At 36.3% G+C, this 25,078-nt stretch overlaps 3 protein-coding genes and 1 long non-coding RNA gene across 4 annotated transcripts in view; 3 read left to right on the top strand and 1 right to left on the bottom strand.

Moving 5' to 3' along the window:
* Positions 1–13,855, top strand: part of LOC117609781 (uncharacterized) — a 123,171-nt gene extending 109,316 nt beyond the window's left edge. The window contains exons 2-9 of the transcript XR_013062619.1: positions 55–847; positions 922–2,700; positions 2,778–7,367; positions 7,466–7,689; positions 8,157–8,317; positions 10,747–10,830; positions 10,908–11,058; positions 11,142–13,855. The gene's annotated coding sequence lies outside the window, so the exon portion shown is untranslated. The remainder of the gene's footprint in view (positions 1–54; positions 848–921; positions 2,701–2,777; positions 7,368–7,465; positions 7,690–8,156; positions 8,318–10,746; positions 10,831–10,907; positions 11,059–11,141) is intronic.
* Positions 8,790–9,498, bottom strand: LOC117609777 (uncharacterized). The gene is made up of 3 exons (XM_034336444.2): positions 9,319–9,498; positions 8,982–9,242; positions 8,790–8,866 (listed from the first exon to the last, which is right to left on the bottom strand). The coding sequence occupies exons 1-2, from the start codon at positions 9,496–9,498 to the stop codon at positions 9,105–9,107; spliced, it is 318 nt and encodes a 105-aa protein (XP_034192335.2). The 3' UTR covers positions 8,790–8,866; positions 8,982–9,104.
* A 12-nt stretch (positions 13,856–13,867) lies between the features above and the next one.
* Positions 13,868–17,073, top strand: LOC117609839 (uncharacterized). The gene is made up of 2 exons (XM_034336561.2): positions 13,868–14,149; positions 14,958–17,073. The coding sequence occupies exon 2, from the start codon at positions 15,115–15,117 to the stop codon at positions 17,071–17,073; it is 1,959 nt and encodes a 652-aa protein (XP_034192452.2). The 5' UTR covers positions 13,868–14,149; positions 14,958–15,114.
* A 4,452-nt stretch (positions 17,074–21,525) lies between these two features.
* Positions 21,526–23,104, top strand: LOC143305587 (uncharacterized). The gene is made up of 3 exons (XR_013062622.1): positions 21,526–22,031; positions 22,105–22,265; positions 22,352–23,104. It is a non-coding gene; the product is annotated as an uncharacterized LOC143305587 (long non-coding RNA).
* The last annotated feature ends 1,974 nt before the right edge of the window (positions 23,105–25,078 follow it).

The raw sequence follows: 25,078 nt of genomic DNA, 5'->3' as shown, positions 1-25,078 counted from the left end.
GGGCACCACATTTACCTCACGATTTACCTCTTCTTCCTTCTTCCTCTTCTTCAGGTTCGGCCTTACTGTCGCTGCGCTACTGTGACCGACCTCGGGTATCTGTCGAGATCTCTCGAATTCCTCCTTGGTTCTAAGGGATCTGGCGAAAAAGGTCTTCACCAGAAAACGTTGACGAGGGTTCTTAAGGAGAACCGTGAAATTCTTCATGGTGAAGGGAAGCCCGGTAGCATGGCTCAGGAACTCTCTGTCGGCAGCCCAGCGGTTGCGATAGAACACAAAAAGCGCTGGGTCGTCGGCCACACCGGGCAGAACCAGCATGTGTCGTCGTCCAGCTTCCGGATACTGTGAAGAAGAGTGGAAAAACATCCATGGCCCGTCAGAACCTGGGTAAGGTGAAAATCTAAAATGTTAGGACCCAAGCTGATCCAGCTTACGATGTCAGGGATGAGCTTATACGTCTAGCGTCCAGAAATGGACCTCTCCCATTCTTGTTGCCACTGAGCATGAGTTTCCCTGCGTGCCTCTGCCCTAACCGCCCTGTAGTTTGAGTCTTCTTTCCTTTCCTCGTTTTCTTTTAGGAGTATCTTTTCCCTTTCCTGTGCGATCATGTCAATTAGGAGGTGTCCAGTCAGAACACACAATGAGTCGAAGGACACACTACTATACGCCCTTGCAACCCTTAGGAGGGCAGTCTTCTGTGTGCTTTGCAGCAACTTGACGTTATGTTGATACATTAGTGCTCTAGCCCAGATAAGAGCAGCATATAAGATCACTGACTCCGCCACGCTGTAGTAGAGGCTATTTGCTTGTTGGCCGTCCCCATAGCTGTTTGGCATTAGACGCGCAAGTATGTTCGTATATTTTAAAGCTTTCTCGCAGCACAGCGTAATATAAAGTTTAAACACCATACTTGTTTCAAAGGTATTTGGCCGGCCTAGAGATGGTTACAAGGGAGTCATCGAACTTGAAACTGAGACCAGGTGAGAGTTTTCGGCCAGTTAATAGTATAGCCTCGGTCTTCTGATGAGCCAGGATCAGCCTACACTCTTTGATTTTAAAATCACACCTTGTGATTTTCAGAATCATAATAGGATTAATAGATTTAAAGATATTCCCTCTTAAAGTTTCTTAAATTCGACCAATCAAAACACATTCGATATTTGAAATCGAATAAAAGATTGCGACATTCATTTACTGATTTATTAGAAGCCACTTTTTACAAGTCATTTTACTCCTTTACTCAATATTACCTAATCTCCTGACTACGAGTAACCAAAGCTCAAAGTGTGAAAAAGAAAATACATTTATAAACCTAAAACTATTTAAAACAACACAATCACTTCAACCCAAAATCCGCACCAAACAGTGACTCGTGACGGATGCATTGGTGGCTGTTGAATCACTTGTGGATTTTCGGTCCCCTTAATTCGACGGTTTTGTTTATTTACGTAGCCACTAAGTTGAAAATGCGCCATATGATTTTCTTCGAAAAATCACCATCGCACAGTGGGGTATTTGGCCCGAAAAGCCGGACATAACTATTTTAAAATTAGCTCAATCTTTAAAGTTCCATAACTTCATCAGTGTTTATCCAAAATTAATGAAACAACTACCATTTTAAAGCGTAAACCTTCTACTTTTTGATGCTGCAGGTGATTTTTATAAAATTATTGCTAAAGAGGCAAAATTTAATTCAAAAGTGCGTAAACTGTAGAAATTTCTTAAAATTTGTTATGTTCTCTGAAGTGTAAATAGTATCTAATTGCGTATCTTGCTCTGTCGGGGCATGGAGCCGTCGTAGCAGAGTCGTGTACGAATTTGAAGATTGATACTTAAATATTGTACTCGCGGATTGTACTTCGCGGGTCGTATTGAAGATGTGTATTAGTATTACTGCGCGTTGACTCGAAGACGGATATTATTGTTACTGCGAACTGTTCCTGCGAATTGCTAACTACGAACTCGCGAGCGTATTCGGTCGCGTTATTTTATAATGATGAAAAGGGCTTGATTTGTCAATTCGGGTGAACTACCTTCATTCGGGTTGTCAGCATTTTCACAGTACGCCGACCCGAATGAACTGCTCACTCAGAATTGCGAAACGATGAATTTGGATGATGAAAAAGGAATTTAAAGATTGCGTCACCAGACGTGACACTTAGCCGCCTAGATTGTTGCATATCGGTACGATATCAACGAATAAATTTGTAAGGATTTTATAGTGCAATTGTGTTATCCAAATTTATAGTTTATGCTGTTATGAGTTAGATGAATTTTACAATTTCTGAGATGAGTGTAATTACAATCATTTTTTGTTAGTTTGTGTGATTTGTTGGGCTGAGTATTTTTTTTTTGTACTTTTACTAATCGGTGTGTTATAAAGAGTAAATGGTTTTTTGGGTGACCATTTACTTCCCTCCCCGCTGAGATTGAAGCGGTAGTGGTGCATGACGGAGTTATAGTGCGTGTATTGAGTAACTTTGTAGACTGACACTTCTGGGCTTCTTTTATTAAAGGGAAATTTTTAATTCAAAGGTTTTAGAGTGGAAGACTGGTCTTGTTAGATCCTTTATTGCGGGAGGTATGCGCTGAGGCAGCGAGTACTCTGTGGGAGCCTTGGGTGTGCTGACTCCGAGTATTGTCAGGTGCTCCGTGGCTTGTAGTTACTTGAACCTTTAGTGCCACCTGGTGGGGTGTTTGGTATATATACTTGTCTGGCGAGTGTTTTTTTTTTTTTTTTTTTTATTTCTTTTTTCTTATGGTGTGTTTTGTTGTAGCGCACGAACGGGACGTATACAATCCCGGTCACATCAACATACTGTATCGGTTGGCCGTGCAACAGTAGCGGAAGGAGTTTCGCCAATACCTCCAGGACTTATGGGAGTGAGACAAAGACCGTATTTTAAATATTGCACCGCTCTTCATTCATTAGAAATTTTTTTTGAATAAATCCTCTTTCATTTTTATTTTCAATCTGTATGTTGTTATTTAATAAAATTTCCTTCCTATTTTGAATTTGTGTATTGTTATTAAATGAATTTTCCTTTTTGTTTTTGAATAAATTTTACTTTTTATTTTGAACTTGTGTGTGTTTATTTGTGTGTATTCCCTTGCGCTCCTTCCTGTATTGCGTATATTTAGTTTAATTCTTCTAGCGCGAAGACTGATATTTGTCCCTGCGTTGTTGGTTCTGGTTCGGGTGGTTTGATTGCAGGTGGTTGTAGTGGGATAGGTGGTGATATTCTCCATTTTAGGCTATTTGGTTGCTCTATTTTGATTTCACTCAGTTCGATGTCCTCGTTTGTAGTTGGACGTCTTTTTCTAGGATGCTTTTTGATGTTCTTGTTGTTCGTTAACGTCATCAATAAATATGTAATTGAGCTGAAGATGGCTCCCAGTAGGTGTAGGGACCATCCGTATAATGCATGTAATGTGTATCCTCTTATGATTATGTCAATTATTAGTTTGCAGATGTGAATGATTATGAGGATCATTATTACTGCTGAACTAATTGAACCAAATTTGATGAATTTTTCCACAAACTTACTCCTTGTATTTTCTGCGATGTGGGATAGCGTGTTTTCCGTAAAAAGATTGTTTATTAGTCCTCCTTGTACGTTTTCTTCTCCTAGCATGCCCCTCGCTATTGTGTTCAGCAGGGCTGATTTTTCCAGAGGGAACATGATATGTTGTTGGATTTCTTGGAGGACTTCCTGTGAATAAATTCCGCTTCATGCTAATGATTTTATTTCTTTGTACTCCCAGAAAATATTCGTGTTTGGTTTTAGGATTCTCGGGTTCTGTGCTTTTCTCGGTGTTGATGTTGGCCACTTTCCAAGCTTGCGAATCTTTACTATTTCATGGAGGCGCCTTGAAACAGTTGCTTGATCGACTCCTAACTGTTCTGCAAGCTGTTCTTGCGTTTGTGACGGATCTTCTGTCAATAACGTTTCCAACTTTTGGGGCGTGCCAGATCGTGGTCGGTCACTCACATCAAAATTATCGTCTTTAAAACGGCGAAATTAATATTTACACGTATTGTGAGATGTAGTACCTTCCTCAAGTACTGAACAATTTGATCGGCATGCTTCAGCGGCGTTTTTTCCTTGTTGGAACTCATATCGAATGCAGTGTCGAATATATAGCTTTTCGTCTATCATCGTGATCATTGTTGTTTTGTGAGGTTATAATTAACGATCGACTATGAAGTTGGCAATTCAGATAGATCAATACCAACACAACAAATACACAGAAAAGAGGGAAATTTTATTGATCACAAGTGATTATACATGAACGCTTGAAGGAAAGACTACAACTTTTGCATACACCTAATAGTTGTAGCTTCAGTTTGTGGCAGTAAGGCAGTACAAATTGTAAGGCAATCCAATGCCTAGTAGATTATTCGAAGAGAAATGCCTTTCAACAATCAGATGTATTGCGACGTGATATTATTGTAATAGATGATAATTAAATCGTGTCGCTCTTTGATCCTCCGCACTTATTAAAGTGTATGCGGAACAACCTATTGACTAAAGATTTGCAATTCAATTTAACGGATAATCTTCCACTTGTGGCTAAATGATCGTACGTGGAAAATTTATATTTTATTGATAACCTATTTTCAATACGTCACATGTGAACTGACAGTAATGACGCAATTTGATTTCTACCCAGCAGTACTCTGAATGTCAACGTGAAGAAATTAAAAAAAGCGCAGGTAAACGTCAGGAGTTATTCGTTATGTTTAACCCACAAAGAAAGAAAACTACATCCATTGAACTAATTCTGTTCCCTCAAGAGCCATTAGCCAAGCTGACTCCAGCAGTTACTGGTGAGTTAGGAATTGCCGGTGTGGTCGATCTCCCACCGTCTTCTCCTGAAAACAATAATTACCCTCCCTCAAGTTCAGCAGAGTCAAAAGGTCCAGAATTTCCTCGTCCGATATTCGGAATCCAGCCTAGGCCCAGGACTAGCTGAGTTGAAGAGATGGAAAGAGGAATAACCCGATCCCCATCACCGATACCACAATTCCTTCTTTCTCCTGCCAAATTTCGTCCTATTAGAATTTCCTCAGAATCCCCTTCCAGCACCGCAAGCCGATCTCCCGGAACACCAGACCAAAGACGTTCTAATTAAAAGATTGGACAAGGATGGAGCATTTGATAACGAAAACCTTTATGTGAAGGTGGTGAAACAACGGGTATGTTTTATGGACATCAGAGATGAGAACTTGTGATTTCTGCGAGTATTGGTCGGTAAGTACATTAATTCAGCAAAATACTTCTTAAATCAAGACTTAAATATTCTCTCCAACGTATGTGCCTCCAATCCTCCATGGGCCTCAGAGCTATCCAAAATATTCCGGAAAGTCTCTTTCATTGCTATAGTTTAACAGCTGACTCAGAATCATCTACCGACGATGACACTATGTCAAGTAAACTCACGATTTAGAAAAGAAAAAAAAAACCCGCTGCTCAAGCCGTCAAGGTATCTAGACGCATTAAAATTGCGAACCAACAGCTTCGGCACCAAAATAGCACAGACAATGAGAAATAGCACTAGGCATATGTCTACATATCATGGCAGCAAGAATAAAGATACACGACGAAATAGTAAAAATTATTGCAGACAGTGTCAAAGAAGTCCGCGGTGTTCACCGAACCAACTGTCAACGTGATAGGAGAACTGAAAAAGTCAGCACAGGGAATCATCCAACTACAATCATCCTATGCTCGCTACTGTAGCTGTTTAGGTTGAAGAGAAGAAGATGTTTAAAAGGGATGTTGCAATTCTTGATCTTTTTTTAACCGACTTCGAAAAAGGAGGAGGTTATTCAATTCGATCAGTATGTATTTTTTTTTTGTGTGTTCACCGATTACTCCGAGATGGATAGATCAATCGGAACGAAACCTTTTGCATCTTGTAGAGCAAAACATTTTTCATTTTTTCATTGTTATTGCAAAATATAGGAAGTTTTTAATGTCAAAATTGGACGATTTCAATGACCTTTAAATATGTTCTCGGGGACATGATTCTGAACAACTTTTTCATTATGCATAATTAACGGAAAGCTTTAGTTTCCGAAATATTCGTGAAAAACTATTGTTACTACTACATTGAATTCTACGTATGCCTACGTGTCTCTACCGGTGTATGAGTCAGCATGCATGTATCTTATGTGTACTCTGCAAGGCATGTACCGATTGCAACGAAACCTTTCACATCTAATAAGAGATATTTCCGCGATATCTCACTTGCAAAAATGTATGCAATTTGTTATTGTTAATAACTATTGTTATAACTTGTATGGAACTTGTTATCGTTAAAAACTATTGTTATTGCAAATAACCAATAAGAACGGCATCCTACAAATACTGCTTGTTCCATGAAAAAATGTGAAATAAAATAATTTTTAACAAAAAATACAACCGACTTCGAAATGCACTAAAATTATAAATTATAAATTATAAATTTTTCTTCTACTAGGAAGATTCTAGTTCAGGCGTCGGCAACCTATCAAATCATTATTGGCAGCATATTCGGGTATTTTTAATTTTGCGTCGCCTCCGAAAAGGTTGAAATGTATTTAGTATACTATTAAACGAGTAAATAGATTTTATTAATAGCTGTTGGGTATTTGTATAAATGAAGTAGAAATTATTTCATACTTTTTAGTGCATTTCAAAGTCGGTTGTATTTTTTGTTAAAAATTATTTTATTCTGATTTTCTGCTAACCCTTTAGAATTAGTAGTAATTGATGTATTAATCTCTTCCAGACAGGAAAAAGCATCCGTCACAATGTTTCCATTACCTGATACATGAGTAATGTCTGTAGAAAATTGTGAAATGAAATTTAATTGACGCTGCTAGCGAGAAGAAATCTTTTCTGCGCGTTTGCTGAAAGCATAAATCAATGGCTTGTAATCAAATTAACGGCCTTGCAGCAAATGTCGGAAATGTCTGACTGAATCGTAAATTGCTAATAATTCTCTGTCATAGACGCTGAACTGAAGTTCTTCAAGTGGGTACCAGTGATTGTTATCGAACTGTTCGACGACTGCTCCGATACCTGTGTCCGAAGCGTCAGTTCTCAACTGCAGTGAAGCACAAGAAAAGGAATTAACATGTCTGGTTGCTGAAGCTAAACTGCTTTTGTATTCTTCAAAAGCACGTTACGCTTCAAGAGTCCATTGAATGAGAATCTTGTCTCCTTTTTTACTTTTTGTAAGAAATGAATACAGAGGAGCTTGAATGTATGCTGCATCTTTAAGAAAACGACAATAGAAATTGATTACTGCAAGAAAACGACGGAGTTTCGCTACTGTAGTTGGCTTTGGATAATTCTGAATAATCTTCACTTTGCCAGGTATAGGTGGAGTTCACTTTGTATCGAAAATAAATAACTTCTTCCTTGCTGAAAACACTTTTTGCAACATTAATGGTTATGCCACTGAATTCTTTCAGTTGAATTAAGATGCGAAGATGTCTCTTATGTTCTTCCTAATTCCTAGTGGCTATAAGGATATCATCTAAATAACAATGAACAAAACCTAGTCCTCGAAGAGCAAAATCCATAAGTCTTTGAAAAGTTTGAGCTGCGTTTCTTAATCCAAAAGGCACGTCAACGAATTCAAAATGTCCGAACGGAGTTGTTACTGCAGCCTTCGGAATGTCTTTTTCTGCAACAGGTATCTGATAATAAACTTTAATTAAATCAATAGTAGTAAATATCTTCCGACCATGAAGTCTCGACGAAAAATTTTGAATGTGAGCCAAAAGGTAGTTATCACCCTTTTGGAGGAATAGTAATAGCATTGAGTCGACGATAGTCTCCGCAAGGTATCTAGGCGCCAGTTTTTAAAGCTCAGTTTTTGAGAAAAGGCTGACGGGGTGAATGCAATTTCCAGTATCGGTATAACATGTAGTTGTATTTAATAAATAATAATACATTCCAGTTCGTTCTGTTGTACAGTAGGCAGAAACCAAAGTTTATCGTTAAAAGCTCGTTCTTAAGCGTCTCCGACAACGTGCTCCTCTCTCTTTCCAGTTTCCTTTTCTTAATTAACGCAATCGATCTTTACTTTCTCGTCTATTTCTCGGAATTTCTCTACTGTTCAATCATCGAATTCTGCTTTAGCAGCATGGTATTTTTTAGGTGTCGGACGACGTGGACGTTTCACAGTAGGAGGGCCTTTAGTAACAATACGATGGCTGACTTGATGTGCTTCAGGCAATTATGAGAAGAGTTTGCCGAATGAATTGTCTTTCTCCACTGTAGATAAATTCGCTGTAATAAGAATAGGAATACCTGGTGAAGTAAGTTGAGTCAAAGGATCAAAGGATTCACTATAGCCAACCATTACAATTTCAACGTACTTTTTCATGCCATTTACGAATATCATAATCATTTTTGCTGATATCGACTTATTCGAAAAATTTTTACATTGAAGTCCATGGGAGACGCCAAACTCAAATTTTTGCCTAAAGTCTATGTGCACTTTTTCTAAAATAGTCAAATACATAACCTAATCTAACCAACCAAACTTTCTTTTAACCGAAGGTTGGTTTAATTTAAGGGTCAAACTTCGTTTTACGGGACCAAAAATTATCAAATCTTGTAGTTTTCGACCTAAAATATCCAAAAATGCAAATGAAAAGTTCAGGAAACCAATGGTTTAGTGGCGTTTAACGCATTGATTGATTCGCTGATTCGATGTATTTGGTTAGTTTAACAAAACCTACGCCATAGAAATTCACACAGACGATCGGCAAAGTCTTCGTCGTGGAAGCGGCTCCTTCCACGCATCCAATCTTTTGCGAGTCGCCAGTTAGCTTCGATTTTCTGCGTATGAGTTCCATCGTGAGCTAACAATTAAAGGATGTACAAAACATTTATTTAATATCACATTAACGTGACCGGCCGCCCTGCGGCGCGGCGGCCGGAAATTTCGTGGTGGGTTGACCAAACCGAGATATTTACCAACAAAGACGCTGTGATTAACTATCTTATGGATGTATCCTTCAGCAGCGAGAACCATGTAACTTTTAAATGAGACGGTATGGATCCTGCTGCGAGCTGCAACATTTTCTTTTATTAGGGGGATCAATGTTGCCGCCTCCCATCTTGAACGACAACCATTCCGCAATCGTTGGTCGATGTGTCGACCATACCAAGCACCCAGTGGCCGTCGACGATTCGGCCACGGTTGTACTTTCTTTTGCCGAATTTGGCTACATCGATCTGAAATAATATTTAAAGTACTGTAGTAAAGGACAGGAATAATAACAAAATTAATTAAAAACGGTATAAAAATTACCTGTACAACGATTGCAGATCCTGCTTCATTAACCCCGCCTGCATTTTGCAAGCGTGATGATCCACTATCATCTGCGAACAATAGCAGTTTGTTCGTCGACAAAATATCCTCGTCTTTTCCCACGTCGTATACCTCATTTGCGGTATCCTCGTAGGAAAAGTCACGAGTGAAGCAATACATTAGTCTTAAAAAAAAACATATGGTAAAAAAACGATACAAAATTTAATTGAAATTAATAATGAAATCATTTTAAATAAAAATTTACTTTATTGCCTTATGCAATGGCAGACGGACGTCCTGGAAGAAGGAATCGACTGTTGCCACGTACTGTTTGCAGTTTCCGCGGCCAGCAGAACATCGGAAACGGCCAAATCCGTGTTCCCCGCCTGCAAGAAGTTTCATGGGCCTTCGGTGTGTACTACAATTTTTCGTAGTTCTTAATAATCCTTTGTCCTTGTCCTATGAAACAGCCGATTCCTCCGAAGCGAGCAAGCTGCATAAATCATATTAAATAAAATTCATAAATACACACAAAATATACAGAAAATTGTGTGACGTTGGCTTTATTGATGACTGTTAGGATGGTATGACTGACGTGAGTGAATGCTAGGAATAATGTGTATGAGTGGACTGCTAGGATGTATGCAACGATTAAAAGTTTTGAATGTTCATATGCGTTGTGAGAGAATGAATCTACGGAGATCGATGTACGTAATTTATTAATTAGGATTACATATTATGAATAAATTCTTAAGCAAGAATAAGGTGTAGCTAATCATTACTGGAAAGTCCCCACCAATTGAAGTGCATAAATCATATTAAACAAAATAACAGAAAATCCAAATATGTACCTGCATAAATTATATTTCACCACATTCATTTATTACAAGAAACACAAAAATATATACAAAAAATGAAAAAAGAAATGAAAAACAACACAGAAAATAAAGAAATAACAGAAAAAAGAGATTACAGTTTAATAAAAAAATGAATACAGAATTAACAAAATAAATGAACAGATTTCAAATTTATTCACTTTTATTCACATAATCGTATTTTTCAAACAAATGCTTTCCTAAACTTTTAACTTGCATTCTCGAATGTTTCAAGTCGAAAACTATAAGATTTGATATTTTGTAACCAACAATTTTTGATCCACGATTGTATCCACGACTAACCAAACCATAAAACAAGGTTCCGCGTAACCTATCCTGTCGATACACAACCAACCTATCATTTAATATATCAGTTAATAACACACTCGTAACTTGACAACCTCGAAATGTGGATTAATATTGGTGTTTTAGAAAAAACGCCCATTCTTCGAAAAAAATCGGTACCTCGAGAATGGTTCATTTTCGACAAAAATGATTATGATATTCGTAAATGGCATACAAAACTGCGTCGAAATAATATATGGATTTGCAGTTTTGCGACTTCCGCTATAAGGAACTGGATCCCAAAATTACCAAATCTACCAAGTCTGAGGTCAACTATTTTAGTAATTACACCGTAAGTATCGATAACTGCATTGTTAGCTGCATACAGTTTGTGATATGTTGGATGAAGAATTCTGCATTCTGTTTTAGGTAAGATACATCAGCACCTGTGTCCACTAGATATCATGTTCCACAAGTACGATCTATGATGAAAAGACGGCTTTTTGATTACGGACCATTGCCTACCGTCTCTACAGGCAATGATCGTCGGAGTTTGCCAATCGTTGAATGAAATTACATGGTTGTTGACATTTACGAAGTCCGCTTTACCAAATCTCTTATGGAAGAAACATATTTGATTACAATTCTGATTTCTTTTTGCAGAGAAACGCTTCCTTGAATTTGATCGATCTCGGCGATACTTAATAAATGGCGTATCTCAAAATTTATTGCGGCGAATATTAAATGAAACGGCTTCAACCATGCGACTCAATTCTTCAACTTTTTCAGCTAATGAATCATTATTCGAATAAGAATTTGAAAAAACTGGTGTTGGATTAATTGCTGTTATGCTATTTGAGTTAGTCATTTCGAAGATTTGATCTGCTTGAAGAGCTAATTTTAAAGGATCGACCATTTCGCTAATGGTTAAGATAGAGCCATCATTTATCGACTGTTAGTCCCAGGTGATTCTGAACAACTTTTTCCTTTACCATAAAATAATTTTTAACAAAAAATACAACCGACTTCACAATGCACTAAAAAGTGTAAAATAATTTATATTTCGTTGATACAACTACGTGACAATTATTAATAATACCTCTTGCTGCATTAACAAAATGCGCTAAAAAGTATAAAATTTCGTTTCCAAAGTACAATATTTCATTTATACCAGTACTCCACAGCTATTTATAAAACCTATTTAGTCGTAAAATAGTATACTAAATACATTTTAACCTTTTGGTTGTTCTTAACGGGAAAAAGTGTTTTTTTAAGGGGACCAATCGGGAGACATCCTCTAGAAGATGCAAAACGTTTCATTCCGATTGGTCCATCCGTCTCGGAGTAATCGGCGAACGTACGCCGCACGTACATGAAATAGTTCGTTTTTTTGCAATAAAAAGCGTTCGGAATGAAAAAATGCAAAATATTTTTTTAACAGGAACAATCGGGAGACATCCTCTAGAAGATGCAAAACGTTTCATTCCGATTGGTTCATCCGTCTCGGAGTAATCGGCGAACATACATTTAGAAAATAAAGTCGTTAGGAAAGAAAAAATGCAAAATATTTTTTTAACGGGACCAAGCGGGACACATACTCGCCAGATGCAAAAGGTTTCGATCCGATTGGTCCATCCGTCTCGGAGTAATCGGTGAATATACATAGAAAAAAAAAAAAAATACACATTGAATTGAGTATCCTCCTCCTTTTCGAAGTCGGATAAAAAGTATACTGATCGAATTGAGTAACTTACTTCTTTTTCGAAGTCGATTAAAAATATTTTTGAATTATTATCGAAAAATATTGGCCAATGACAGTGCGCGCTCAACCACGAGAGCGTTAGATTTCAACCACGCTCGGCCTTGGTCGTGAACAAAGCCATTGGCACAGCGTGAGTATCGAGGGAATCATGCAACGAATGCTACATGGTCTTAAATTAAGAACAATGTATGTAAAATTATTCGTTTCTAAGGAAAACGAATACGTGTGTGCCAATGCCACGATCGAGCGCAGTTGACAGCCAACGCTCTCTTCGTGGCTCTCATTCGCTATTGTTTTTCGTTAATAATCCAAAAACGAAGTGTGGTGTATGCGTGTGTGAGCTAGGTGGTCGCATGAGTGAGACGAGTGACTGTTTAGGCTAAGGCTCGAGTGTCGCGCCGAAAAGCCATAAACAGTACAGAGATAGGCGAGGCGAGGTGCGGTGTGCGGTGTGCATGAGAGAGGGTGGCTCTAGCCGATGGTTTTTCCGGCAGAGAGTTTTTGCGAGGCATAGCGAGAGGTTGACCGACCTTAAGAGAATTGCGAGTGCTATTGTGAGCGGCGATTAAGTGTTGCCGAGACTTTTAATCCTTACCTCTAATTTTAAAGTTAAGTTTAATCAATTTTACTGTATTTTTATTAAAGTCTTTTAACTAGAAATACGCTAACGCTTATTTCCTACAGAAGCTTCAACCAACATTTTGGTAAAGGAAAAAGTTGTTTGGAATCACACCAACAACCCCATTTCCGGGTGTTACACAACTTATGAGACACCCTGTATAAAAACTCAAATCAGATGATACAACGTTTACAGTATATCGCGGGTAAATAAAAAAGTATCGGGGCTAATGAAGGATGAAAATAATGGATGTATAATAACTCAGTCTGTCGGACTTTGATCGAAAATGTCGGGACACGAAAAGAACTACATACATTACTTGCACGATTGTTTGGAAGTGCATCGCGACCAAAGATGTATTCGTTCAAAATTACACAATGTATATTCTATATGCGAAGAGAAGAACGTGCTTAGTTCCTACGACGACAAACGTTTTACAATTCCACGATTCACAAAAACATTGACCTGATGGCAATATAAAATAATTATTTGTAAAAAGATGATTCAATAGAATTTATTTTTTGCCCCACGTGTAAAATATTACTAATTTCCAAGTATCTTTATAAGCCTGTAGGATTCGAGTTTTTGTAAACCTTACAATTTCATGTGATACACCCGGTGGATCTGGTTCCGAGTTCTTGCAGATCCTGCAGTTTCATAAGATGCTAGAAGTCGAGTGTCGGATGTATTAGGGCTGGAGGGGGATTTTTTCTCGGTGCTTTATAAACACGTTTCCGATATGCTTTCATTATTTACAATGATGCCATCTAGACAAGTTCAAAGTTTGCAAGTGCTTGCCCTTAAGGCTTTTATTGACCACGAACGTGAGCAATCGTCAATAATTAATCTCAGTGTGTTGATTTTATTTATTTTTAACTAGTTGTGTTTTGTTAAAAGCCGCAGTCCTAACTTCGCTAGGCCTCGTCCGGAAGCGGGATGTACCTAACGTGCGCCGGGAGCGGGTGGAGCGGCGCCGTGAACTGGCGCGTCTAGGGGAGGGCGCACAGTGGGGCAGAATCCCTAAAACGTGGTCAAAAGTCAAAAAATAAAGTTTGTGTTTAAGGTATATGAAATACTAGGTTGGCTAGACTGATATTGAAGGGCCTAAAATGTACAGTTAGAAAGGTCCGTCCCCTTATACCTGCGCTGGTATTCCAGTCGCAAAGTGGCCTTCGTACAAGCAGCAGTTATAGTGTGCAGAAGCGAAAATCGATAGACAAATTCAAAGGGACGCCAAAGTTTTTAGAGAACAGATATTTTAATTCTGTAAAATGGAATCTTCTGCGGAATGTAAGTATAATTTCAATATGTTTCACGAAGTTTTTATGTAGATAACGAGAAAAGTTAATGGCAAATAATTATAGTAAAGAAAAATGCACATCTGTATACAAAAGATTCTAGAAAAAGGTGTAAAAGTAATATAATTCTACAGAATTCTGCAGCGTGCTTATTACACATTATAGTTTATACTATTGACTAATGAAGTAAATCAAGAACAGCTGCACCTAGCTGCACCTTTGGTTTTTATAAAGCTGTAAACTATTATCGATTAAACGTACACGTTAATCTATTGAGGCTCATGGCTAGTACAGTAGAGATGGCGGAAAACCAATTACTAGATTCATGGCATAAGATAAAAATAAGATCTACATGTCTCTCCTTTTTGTTTTTTAACTTGTTTATACAAAATTGTTTAAACAATTTCTTTTGATTATCAGTTTGTGCAAAATCTGACTATGCCACTCGATTCTATAAAAAATATAATGAAAATTTTATTCTCGTCATTTTTTTGCTGCGAGCCTTCCTTTGTAATATACAGGGTGGCCCATTTTTTGCTCATAATTTTTTTTCCATTTCCTCGTGTAGCTGATCGAAAAATTCGCTGAGATAGGTATAACAACATGACCTTGAAGTGTCCTTAAGCTTCAAAAATTAAAATTTTGCGTAAAATTTATGGTTTTATTTCTAAATTGGTGCGAACTCTACTGAAAAATGTATATACGATTTACAAAATCTGTTCCGTGCAGATCGTTAAATGGACCACTCTGTATGTAAACATGTGTTGTCAATGGGTAATTAATTAATCTATATGTTTCAGCTTCTGCTGCTCAAGCTGGAAGAATTGGCTTGACAAGGAAAGAAATCGTTTTGCTGTTAAAGGACCATTTCAACGACAATATAACGGTTTCATACGAAAAAATTGAATCCGTTATGTCGGAAAAGTTTCAACTTGTAACTACACGTTACCGCAAGCCATGAAGCAGGACATACGCAAATTATTGCACGATTTAAAAGTGAAATGGCAACAAGTTCATAGAATGGAAGAGAGATTTTTTAATAAAAATAGGGAATGGTTGGACGTATTCGTTGTTTTCACGAAGGAAGAGGAAATTGCGGAAACATCCACAAAAAAAGATTCAGGTCGTCCATCTTCAGATTTTTCAACTTCCAGTGAGAGAACAAAGCGAAGAAGAACTGAAGGTATTCGTTCAAAAACAAACGTAGAAGAACTGTGTTATGCGACACAAATGAATCTTCGAGCTGCAGGACAATTGGACGCTGCTAAGGTTCTACAGGATATGACAGTGAGCCCGTCAAAAGCTCAGAAATACAGGAAATGTGTACAATCGATTTCCGAAAATACTTTTACAGGTGATTCTGCTTTATCATTGTTGATTGAATTGAAATTTTCAAGAAGTCAATACCAACTACAACGAAGTGCATGTCTACAAAATAATTGCAAGGTATTTCCATCATACAAAAAAGTACAAGAAGCAAAACATAATTGTTACCCACCTAAGTCAGAAATGACAATAACCGAAAATTGCGGCGAAATAAAATTGCAGGCCTTATTAGATCATACAGCTGAACGTATTTTATTAACACAAATCGATGTAATCAAAAGCTTGAGTCCTGAACAGGTGCAAAATATGATTTTGATTTGCAAGTGGGGGTGTGATGGCAGTTCAGGTCAGAGTACATACAAACGGAAATTTAGTGATGATAGTGGAAGCCAATCAGATGCAAATGTTTTTTTCACTTCACTTGTACCACTCCAACTTTTATCTACGAATGAAGAAAATAATAAAATTGTAATTTGGAAGAATCCGAGACCTTCGTCTCCTAGGTTCTGCAGGCCAATTAAAATCAAATTTTTACACGAAACAACAGAAGGTACTGTAAAAGAAACAGACGATATTAAACGGCAAGAAAGTGAACTAACCACTTTTAAAACAATTTTTGATGGGAAATGCATTTCAGTTGTATATCAACTTGCATTAACCATGATCGATGGTAAAGTATGCAATGCCATTACTGGCACGTTATCAACGCAACGTTGCTATTTATGTGGAGCAACGTCAAAAGACTTCAACGATATTGATGCAGTCTTGCAAAAGACAGTTAATGTAACCAATTTGCAATTTGGGTTATCCACACTTCATGCGTGGATACGGTTCTTTGAATGTTGCCTGCATTTGTCGTACAAACTAGACTTGCAAAAATGGCAATCTCGAAATGAGGAAGACAAATTACAAGTGGAGAGGAGAAAAAGGAACATTCAGGAAGGTTTTCGTGTGAAATTGGGACTGATCGTCGATAAACCGAAGCCTGGGTATGGCAGTACGAATGATGGAAATACTGCTCGCCGCTTTTTCGAAAATTCGTCTGTTTCTGCACCAATAACAGGAGTAGACGAAGACTTAATAAAACGATTTCATACAATATTACAGACGATTTCATGCGGATATGAAATTAATCTTCCAAAATTTCAACAATACACATTAAACACAGCCCGTAAATTTGTTCACTTGTACCCATGGTACTATATGCCCACTTCAGTGCATAAATTATTAATGCATGGAACAGAAATTATAGATTCCTCAATTTTACCCATTGGACAAATGTCCGAAGATGCACAGGAGTCTTGCCACAAATATTTTAAACGATTCCGAGAAGACTTTTCACGCAAATGCTCGCGAACGAAAAATATGGAAGACGTCCTTCTACGAATGTTGGTCTCTTCAGACCCATTCGTTTCCAGCCAACGACAACTGCCAAAAAAAAAACTAAGATCATTATCTTCCGAAGCAATAGAATTGTTAATTCCGCCTAAAGTTAGGAATGTAACCTCCGATACAATAGAAAATATTAATATTCCACAATCGTCTACTGACGAAAACTCTGATAATTCAACTGACGATGATGAATATTAAATAATTAAGTTATAATTGATTTAAAATGTACAATTTTGTAATAATTTGTTTAAATAAAACTATTTGTTATCAATAATGCCACAAACTTCATAATATATAAACATTTTGAGCAATAAGTAACCCTAATTCCTGTAAATTTGAAGCCAACTATTCCTCACTCGGAAAATAAGTAATTATTAATCATTTATCCTTCTGTAATAAACTTTTAAAATGTTGCTGCCTGTTACTAACTTACTTTTCCGTGCAGTATACGATTCTGTAGTCACAAATTGCAAAGAATGTAATTTTGAAACAATTTGTTTAAAAAAAAATGTTTAAACAAATCATTTTTGCAATTCCGACTTCAAATTCGTAATCTGCGGTCCAAATTACCCTAATATATAGAACCTTGTACAAATCGTATAGAATCTTCATATTTTGACCACGTTTTAGGGATTCTGCCCCACTGTGGGGCGGTTCGACTGGTGTAGATATTTTTGACCTACGTTACCTGTTTGGAGAGGAAATTGATGTGAGTTGCCTGTCCGTTTTTATTTTTTAATTTACTACATTTTGCCTAATGTGTATTTATGTGAATTTTTTTGTGTGTTGCAGCGTGATTGCTGGTAGTTGTTTGTTTCCTTTCTTCTTTTGGAGGTTTTCTGGTTTTCAAATAAAAAAATATACAAAAGGTATCGATGTAATTTATTTTTTGCCCCACCCTTCCCCCTACTCCTTTCATTTACGAAATTATATCTAATTAAAAAAATTACATCTTATGTCTTCTCGCGTTTCATCACTTTAATTTTCACCTAACAGTGTGCGTGGCATTTTCTTGTAATTGATGTAGTAAAATAGACACAATATAAAACTGAAAAATTATTTATTCATATAATTTTTATAATTTTACAAACATTTTAAACAATAATTTTACAAATTATTATATTATAGAACATTGTTCGCTCTTATCCATAAATTGTGAGGAGAATTAAATCCTAATCACTCAATGAAAACTGTATTTCTCTTTCGTTGTAGAAATTTCTCTGCTAAATAAACATCATGATTTTCTACTTTTTGCAGCTCGTACTTTTAAAATCCTAATTTTTGTAAAATTCTGCTGCAATGCTTCTTTACGACGTCTGGCATTGGTTATTTGGTATTTCATTTGTAAAAAAAAACATATATACTGATCGAATTGAGTAACCTCCTCCTTTCCGAAGCCGGTTAAAAAATAGAAAGAAAAGGATACCTTTTACTGCGCCAAAATAAACCAACATTTGAATACTTAAGAACGAAATTTCCTGGTCTATCAGAAGCCAAAATAAAGGAAGGAATCTTTGTAGGACCACAAATTAGAACTTTAATTGGAAATAAAGAATTTTTCAATATAATGACTTCATCGGAAAAGAAAGTCTGGGTAGCTTTCGAAAATATATGTCAGAATTTTCACCAAATATACCGAGATAGTGGAAGAACTAATAGATGCGTTTTAAAAACTAGGGTACAATATGTCACTCAAAATGCATTTTCTACATTGCCACTTACAATTAGACCTTTTTCCGTGCAATCTTGATGATGTGAGTGACGAACACGGTGAAAGATTTCATCAGAAATTTCAGTTATGGAGGATCGGTATTTAGGAAAAGATAGTGCCACGATGCGTGCAGCGTATTGTTGGGCATCAATCGTGGATATAAATACACCACATAAACGTCAGTCGGGATGAAAAAAATTCTAGGTATGTTTTTTAACTTATAATTATCCATTTATATTGTAAAATTATGAATAAATAACAAATGTGCTAGTAGTATAGCAATAAATAATAATAATAATAATAATAAATTTAGCTTAAAGCAACTGCATCGCAGTAATATAGGCGGGACGCGGAGCACCACTGTCGGTACTTCGTCTCCCGCAAAGCTATTTCGCTTTCTGGCTTGATAAAAAATTCGATGTTGCAACTTTCTCTGGGTGATTTTTCAAGATAAAAATCTGCTCTATCGCATGGTATAATTCGATTTTACGCTGGACCTCTATTTTTTTAGATAAATTGAAAAATATCCTAAAAAAATTGGTGCCAAATCGGGGTCCCTCCGCGTTCAATGATCGATTAAACATACTTAAACATTTATAATATATCAAAGATAGGTATCGTTGTATTCAGGAAAGTCTACAGAATCTTTTAGTATAAATAGAATTTCAATATCTTTTATAATTACGTCGGAAAATTTGTTCAAATCTGAAAAATATGTTTCTTTTTTCAAAATCAAATTTCTCAAAAACTGTACCTATAGAAGCAATAGTCACTATAAGAATCACCTAGTTGGGATCGGAACACAAATTCACTGTTGGACAGTGTTACGGACCATTGTCTACCGTCTCTACAAGCGATGATCGTCGGAGTTTCCCGATCGTTGAATGAAATTACATGTTTACTGACAATTACGATCCGCTTTACCAAATCTCTTATGGAAGAAACATATTTGATTACAATTCTGATTTCTGTTTGCAGAGAAACGCTTCCTTGAATTTGATCGATCTCGGCGATACTTAATATATGGCGTACCTGAAAATTTATTGCGGCGAACATTAAATGAAAGAGCTTCAACTATGCGACTGAATTCTTCAACCCTTTCAGCTAATGAATCATTCTTCGAATAAGAATTTGAAGAAGATAGCGTTGGATTAATTGCTCTTATGCTATTTGAGTTAGTCATTTTGAAGAGCTAATTTTAAAGGATCAACCATTTCGCTAATGGCTAAGATAGAGCCATTATTTATCGACTGTTAGTACCTCGTCGGTATCGGTGCTGAATCGTATTGAATGATTATCATCAGATACGAGAAAATAACTCCTGCAACTTCCGGAAATGGGGGATTGCTGGGGTGATTCTGAACAACTTTTTCCTTTACCATAAAATAATTTTTAACAAAAAATACAACCGACTTCAAAATGTGCTAAAAAGTGTAAAATAATTTATATTTCGTTTATACAACTATGTGACAATTATTAATAAACTCTCTTGCTGCATTAACAAAATGCGCTAAAAAGTATAAAATTTCATTTCAAAAGTATAATATTTCATTTATACCAATACCCCACAGCTATTTATAAAACCTATTTAGTCATAAAATAGTATGCTAAATACATTTTAACCTTTTGCTTTTTTTTAACGGGAAAAAAGGCTTTTTATGGGGACCAATCGGGAAACATACTCTACAAGATGTAAAAGATTTCGTTCCAGTTGGTCCATCCGTCTCGGAGTAATCGACGAACATACATTAAAAAAAAAAATATTATATACTGTTGTTTGCACGTGTTCGATTATGGATAATAATTAACACCACTTATAAGGTTCTTTAATGGATATATATATATTTAGAAAACAATCAAAGAAATAAATAATAAACTGTGTGTAACTTAAAGATTATTACGATATATATATATAAAACTAAACTATTCAGTCTTCTTGATGATTTTTACTTTATCCGTTTTTATCCGTTACTTCTACCACGCTTCTCTATACAGCGCTCTCTCTCTTTTTTTTTAATCTCCCCAACCTTGTACGAAAATTACTAGGGCTACCAACATATACTGATCGAATTGAGTAACTTCCTTCTTTTTCGAAGTCGGATAAAAATGTTGGTTGAAGTTTCGTTTTTGAATTATTAACGAAAAACACTAACCAATGAGAGCGCGCGCTCAATCACGAAAGCGTTGGCTCTCAACCGCACTCATACAACGAATGTTACATGGTCTTAAATTAAGAACAATGTGGAATTATTCGTTATTCATGAATAACGAATACGTTTGTGCCAATACGTTTGTTCACTACCACGATCGAGCGCGGTTAAAAGCCAACGCTCTACGCGCCCTCTCATTGGCCATTGCTTTTCGTTAATAATCCAAAAACGAAGCTTCAACCTACATTTTGATAAACGAAAAAGTTGTTCAGAATCACACCAACAATCCCCCATTTCCGGATGTTACGCAAGTTATGAGATACCCTGTATACGAACTCAAACGTTTACAGTATATCACGGGTAAATAAAAAAGTACCTCTACTAATGAAGGATGAAAATAATGGATGTGTAATGACTGAGTTTGTCGGACTTCGATCTAAAATGTATGCTTCACGCGTAAAGGGTAAACGGGACACGAAAGAAGTGAAGGATGTCAAAAATAATATAGTTAGGACAACTATTTGCTTCGATGATTATATACGTTGCTTGTATGATCGTTTAGAAGTGCATCGCGAACAAAGATGTATTCGTTCAAAATTACACAATGTATATTCGGTATGCGAAGGGAAGAAGGTGCTTACTTCCTACGACGATAAACGTTTTATAATTCCACAATCCACAAAAACATTGCCTTGGGGGCATTATGAAGTAATTATTTATAAAAAAATTATTCAATATTGATGGGATTTCATCAAGAAATGCAAAATAGACAGAACAGTGGTGTAAGGATCCTTAATCCAGATGAGAATATTTATTTATGCTTTAACTTAGATATATAATAGTAAAAACAAAAACACCTGAGGTCACACATCTTTTACATGTTCTTAATCATTGGCACACATCCTCCTCTCTTTCATTACCAACCAACCGTTCCTTTCTAGGCATCATTTCCGGCCCTCACTACGCACATCAAAAAACATTCTAACAAATATAATTTATTCTTTGTCCCACGAGTAAAATAGTACTAACTTCCAAGTATCTTTATAAGCCTTCTTGTAAACCTTGCAATTTCATGTGATACACCCAGTGGATCTGGTTTCGAGTTCTCGCAGATCCTGCAGTTTTATGAGATGCTGAAAGTCGAGTGTCGGGTGTATTAAGGCTGGAGGGGGATGTTTTCTTGGTGCTATATAAACGCGTTACCGATATACTTTTGTTATTTACAATGGATCTATCGAGACAAATAAAAAATTCGCGAGTCCTTAAGGCCCTTAAGGATTTTATTGACAGAGAACGTGAGCAGTCTTCAATAATTAATCTTGGTGTGTTAATTTTATTTATTTCTAACTAGTTGTGTTTTGTTAAAAGCCGCAGTCCTAGCTTCGCTAGGCCTCATGCGGGAGCAGGATGTACCTAACGTGCGGCGAGAGCGGGTGGAGCGGCGACGTGAACTGGTGCGTCTATGGGATGACGGCTCGACTGATGCAGATATTTTTGATCTACGCTACTTGTTTGCAGAGGAAATTGATGTGAGTTGCCTGTACGTTTCGTGTTTTTTAATTTACTACATTTTGCCTAATGTGTATTAATGTGAATTTTATTTTGTGTGTTGCAGCCTGATTGCTAGTAGCTGTTTTTTTCTTTTCTTTTTTGGGGGAATTTTTTGGTATCTTATTAAATAAATTACACTTATGTCTTACCGCGGCTTATCACTTTAATTTTCACCTAACAGTTTGCGTGACATTCTCTTGTAATTAGCGTAGTAAAATAAACACAGTATAAAACTGAAAAATTATTTATTCATATAATCTTTATAATTTTACAAACATTTTAAAATACAAATTGTATTATAAAACATTGTTCGCTCGTATTCATGAATTGTGAGAAGAATCACTCTGCCATGATATTTACTACTTCGTAAGTAATCACGCACAGTACTGGCAGAAACATGCATACCGTTATAGTTTCTAAGCTCCGTAGCAATTTGTTCGGCACTTATACGCGGATTTTGTTTAACTTTCCGAATAATTTCACGGACGTCCAGACCTTTTACTGTTTTAAACCGTTTTTCGTGATCCGACTCTGTCAATAATACTTTGATTAGGAGATCTTGGTCTACTCGCTATGCGAGCAATTTCACTAAGCGATTTGTACTGATTATGTAACCAGACAATAATTTTCCGTTCTTCTTCTGTTGTTTCGGAGCCATTACGACCCATGTTGAACAATACTGTCTTAATTCTACAAGGACTCTATACAAACTGACAAGTTTTATTGTTATTCGTTATATTCTGAAAGTCACATAGTGTTTACATTTCAACCAAAGGCAAGAAACAAAAGATGTACGAATTTATTTGTTTTTGTTGATATTCTGATCACCGTTAAAGGAAATAAAATTTTATTTACACAAAATCTATTCTATAATTTTTTCCCGATAAAATTCATAACTAACATGAATATACAAAGTTTTATTTCAAACTTGTCGCTTACGAATACTTTCCATACCGACTGTATATCGCCGCGGCGATAACGACGTGCGTTAATACTTTCTTATTGCTTATTATAACCATTATTTAAGAAAACTTCCGAAAGGCCCTTCCACCCTAGATGCATGAGAGTCTATATACAGTGGTACCTCGGTATACGTCTGCTTTGGAATACGTCCAATTCGGAATATGTACATCCTGTTTGGACGTGACTTCTGTTCGGTATACGACATAAATATTTTTTGTGAATTTTGCGTCATTTTTAAATAATTATCTCAGAGGAGAAATTAAATTAATAATCAATTATATTCGGAGTTGATGTATTATTAACTGACTGATCATACATGTTTTGAAGCTCCGAATTTTCCGTCGAAACGTTCGAGGAATTAAGACGAGCTTCCGAGTAACGCTGCTCGTTGGAGCGTGAAAAAGGTTTGACGCGATCGCGGATCGGTATTTAACTCGTTTTCGGGGAATCCCTTTAAACGATGCACACAAGGTTCGTAGACGGTTTTAATCCGCAACGGAATTCGATGGAGAAGTGTTTTGTAATAAGCCCGTGTTTACTTTGTCACAATGCCGACCAAGAGAGAGCGAGGATTCCCGGAATCGATATATTTATATCTTTCGCCGTCTCGCCTCGCCCCCCTTCAGGTGCCGAGCTACTCGATCCACCCGGTGGAACCTGCGAGGGGAAGGGCGAGTGGCGGGGAACCGCGAATCTCGCTCGCCCGTCGTCGGCTATGATTTATTTTATAAATGATTAATAATAGATACAAGCAAATATTGTACAGTTAATAGAATAAAATAATTAGTTGTAATATAATGTAAATTTAACAAAAATAATGTAGGAAGAAATATAATTAATAAAGTGAGCAAATCTTAAACAATACAAGAAGGATATTATATAACAAACTATAACCGCAAAATAGGAGGCAATAAAACTTATTCCATTTGGTTTGTTAATTTAGAATCTATCATTAGATTATATTTATATTTTACAAATTAATTATGTTAAATAAACTAGTGAATATTTTTTATAAACTTCTAGGAAATCGTTCAAATGCTGTTCATGACATAAACAGTGTTTAAATTATTTTACAACCCCATGATATAATGTCAATAAGAGTTTTTTTTTACATGAGAACGGATTAATCATTTTTACATGACTTTTTATGGGAAAGGTTGATTTGGTATACGTCCTATTCGATGTAACTCCAAACATCAGGAACGGATTAAGATCGTATACCGAGGTACCACTGTATTTCATATATCTCAAGAACGGTTTATTTGACGGACTTGAAAGTAGTCTCATTCGATTTCTCGTCCCTCAATTACTATAAATCCGAAGTTTGGCTGCCCTAGGGTGGGGGGGCCTTTCGGAAGTACATCCCATTATTTATATATTTTTCCACTAAATTTTATGAATATGGTATTTTGTAGAATTTTAACGGTTTCGTGACAATAAAAATATTTTAAAATGATGTTTTTATACATGATATTGTACAACAATAATTAGCACAAGAATAAACTAGAAAGCGAATAATTTATTTATTTACTATACGTCATATTATAGGTAAATATTTGGAAGTGTAACTCCTGTCAGAATCGAGCTGATTTTTTTTTGTGCGGTTTCTTACAGTTGAAAAACATTATATTTAATGTTATTATGGCAGCGCATCAACAAAAAAAATGTCAATAAATAGTTTTTTAAAGATTTTTATTCGTCGATCTTTCGAACTTTTTTTGAAGGTTTCTAAAAGAAGTATTCTGTTCTTTCAAAATACAATAGACATACAAACTATTTTGACAATTCTTCATTATAAAATTGCTGAATAGCATCGAAAATGGCATGT

This window comes from Osmia lignaria, chromosome 8 (genome assembly GCF_051020975.1).
Source record: "Osmia lignaria lignaria isolate PbOS001 chromosome 8, iyOsmLign1, whole genome shotgun sequence".
NCBI classification, from domain to species: Eukaryota; Metazoa; Arthropoda; class Insecta; order Hymenoptera; family Megachilidae; genus Osmia; species Osmia lignaria.
Note: the sequence above shows the minus strand (reverse complement) of the source record. Positions and strands in the feature narration are given on the sequence as shown.

What these genes read in the sequence shown, in the direction of transcription:
- LOC117609777 (XM_034336444.2), bottom strand. Translation starts at nt 9,498, where the DNA reads ATGTATTGCTTCACTCGTGACTTTTCCTACGAGGATACCGCAAATGAG. An exon ending in GATCTGCAATCGTTGTACAG is followed by an intron (nt 9,243 to 9,318) that starts GTAATTTTTATA and finishes ATATTATTTCAG; the next exon opens with ATCGATGTAGCCAAATTCGG.
- LOC117609839 (XM_034336561.2), top strand. Translation starts at nt 15,115, where the DNA reads ATGAAGCAGGACATACGCAAATTATTGCACGATTTAAAAGTGAAATGG.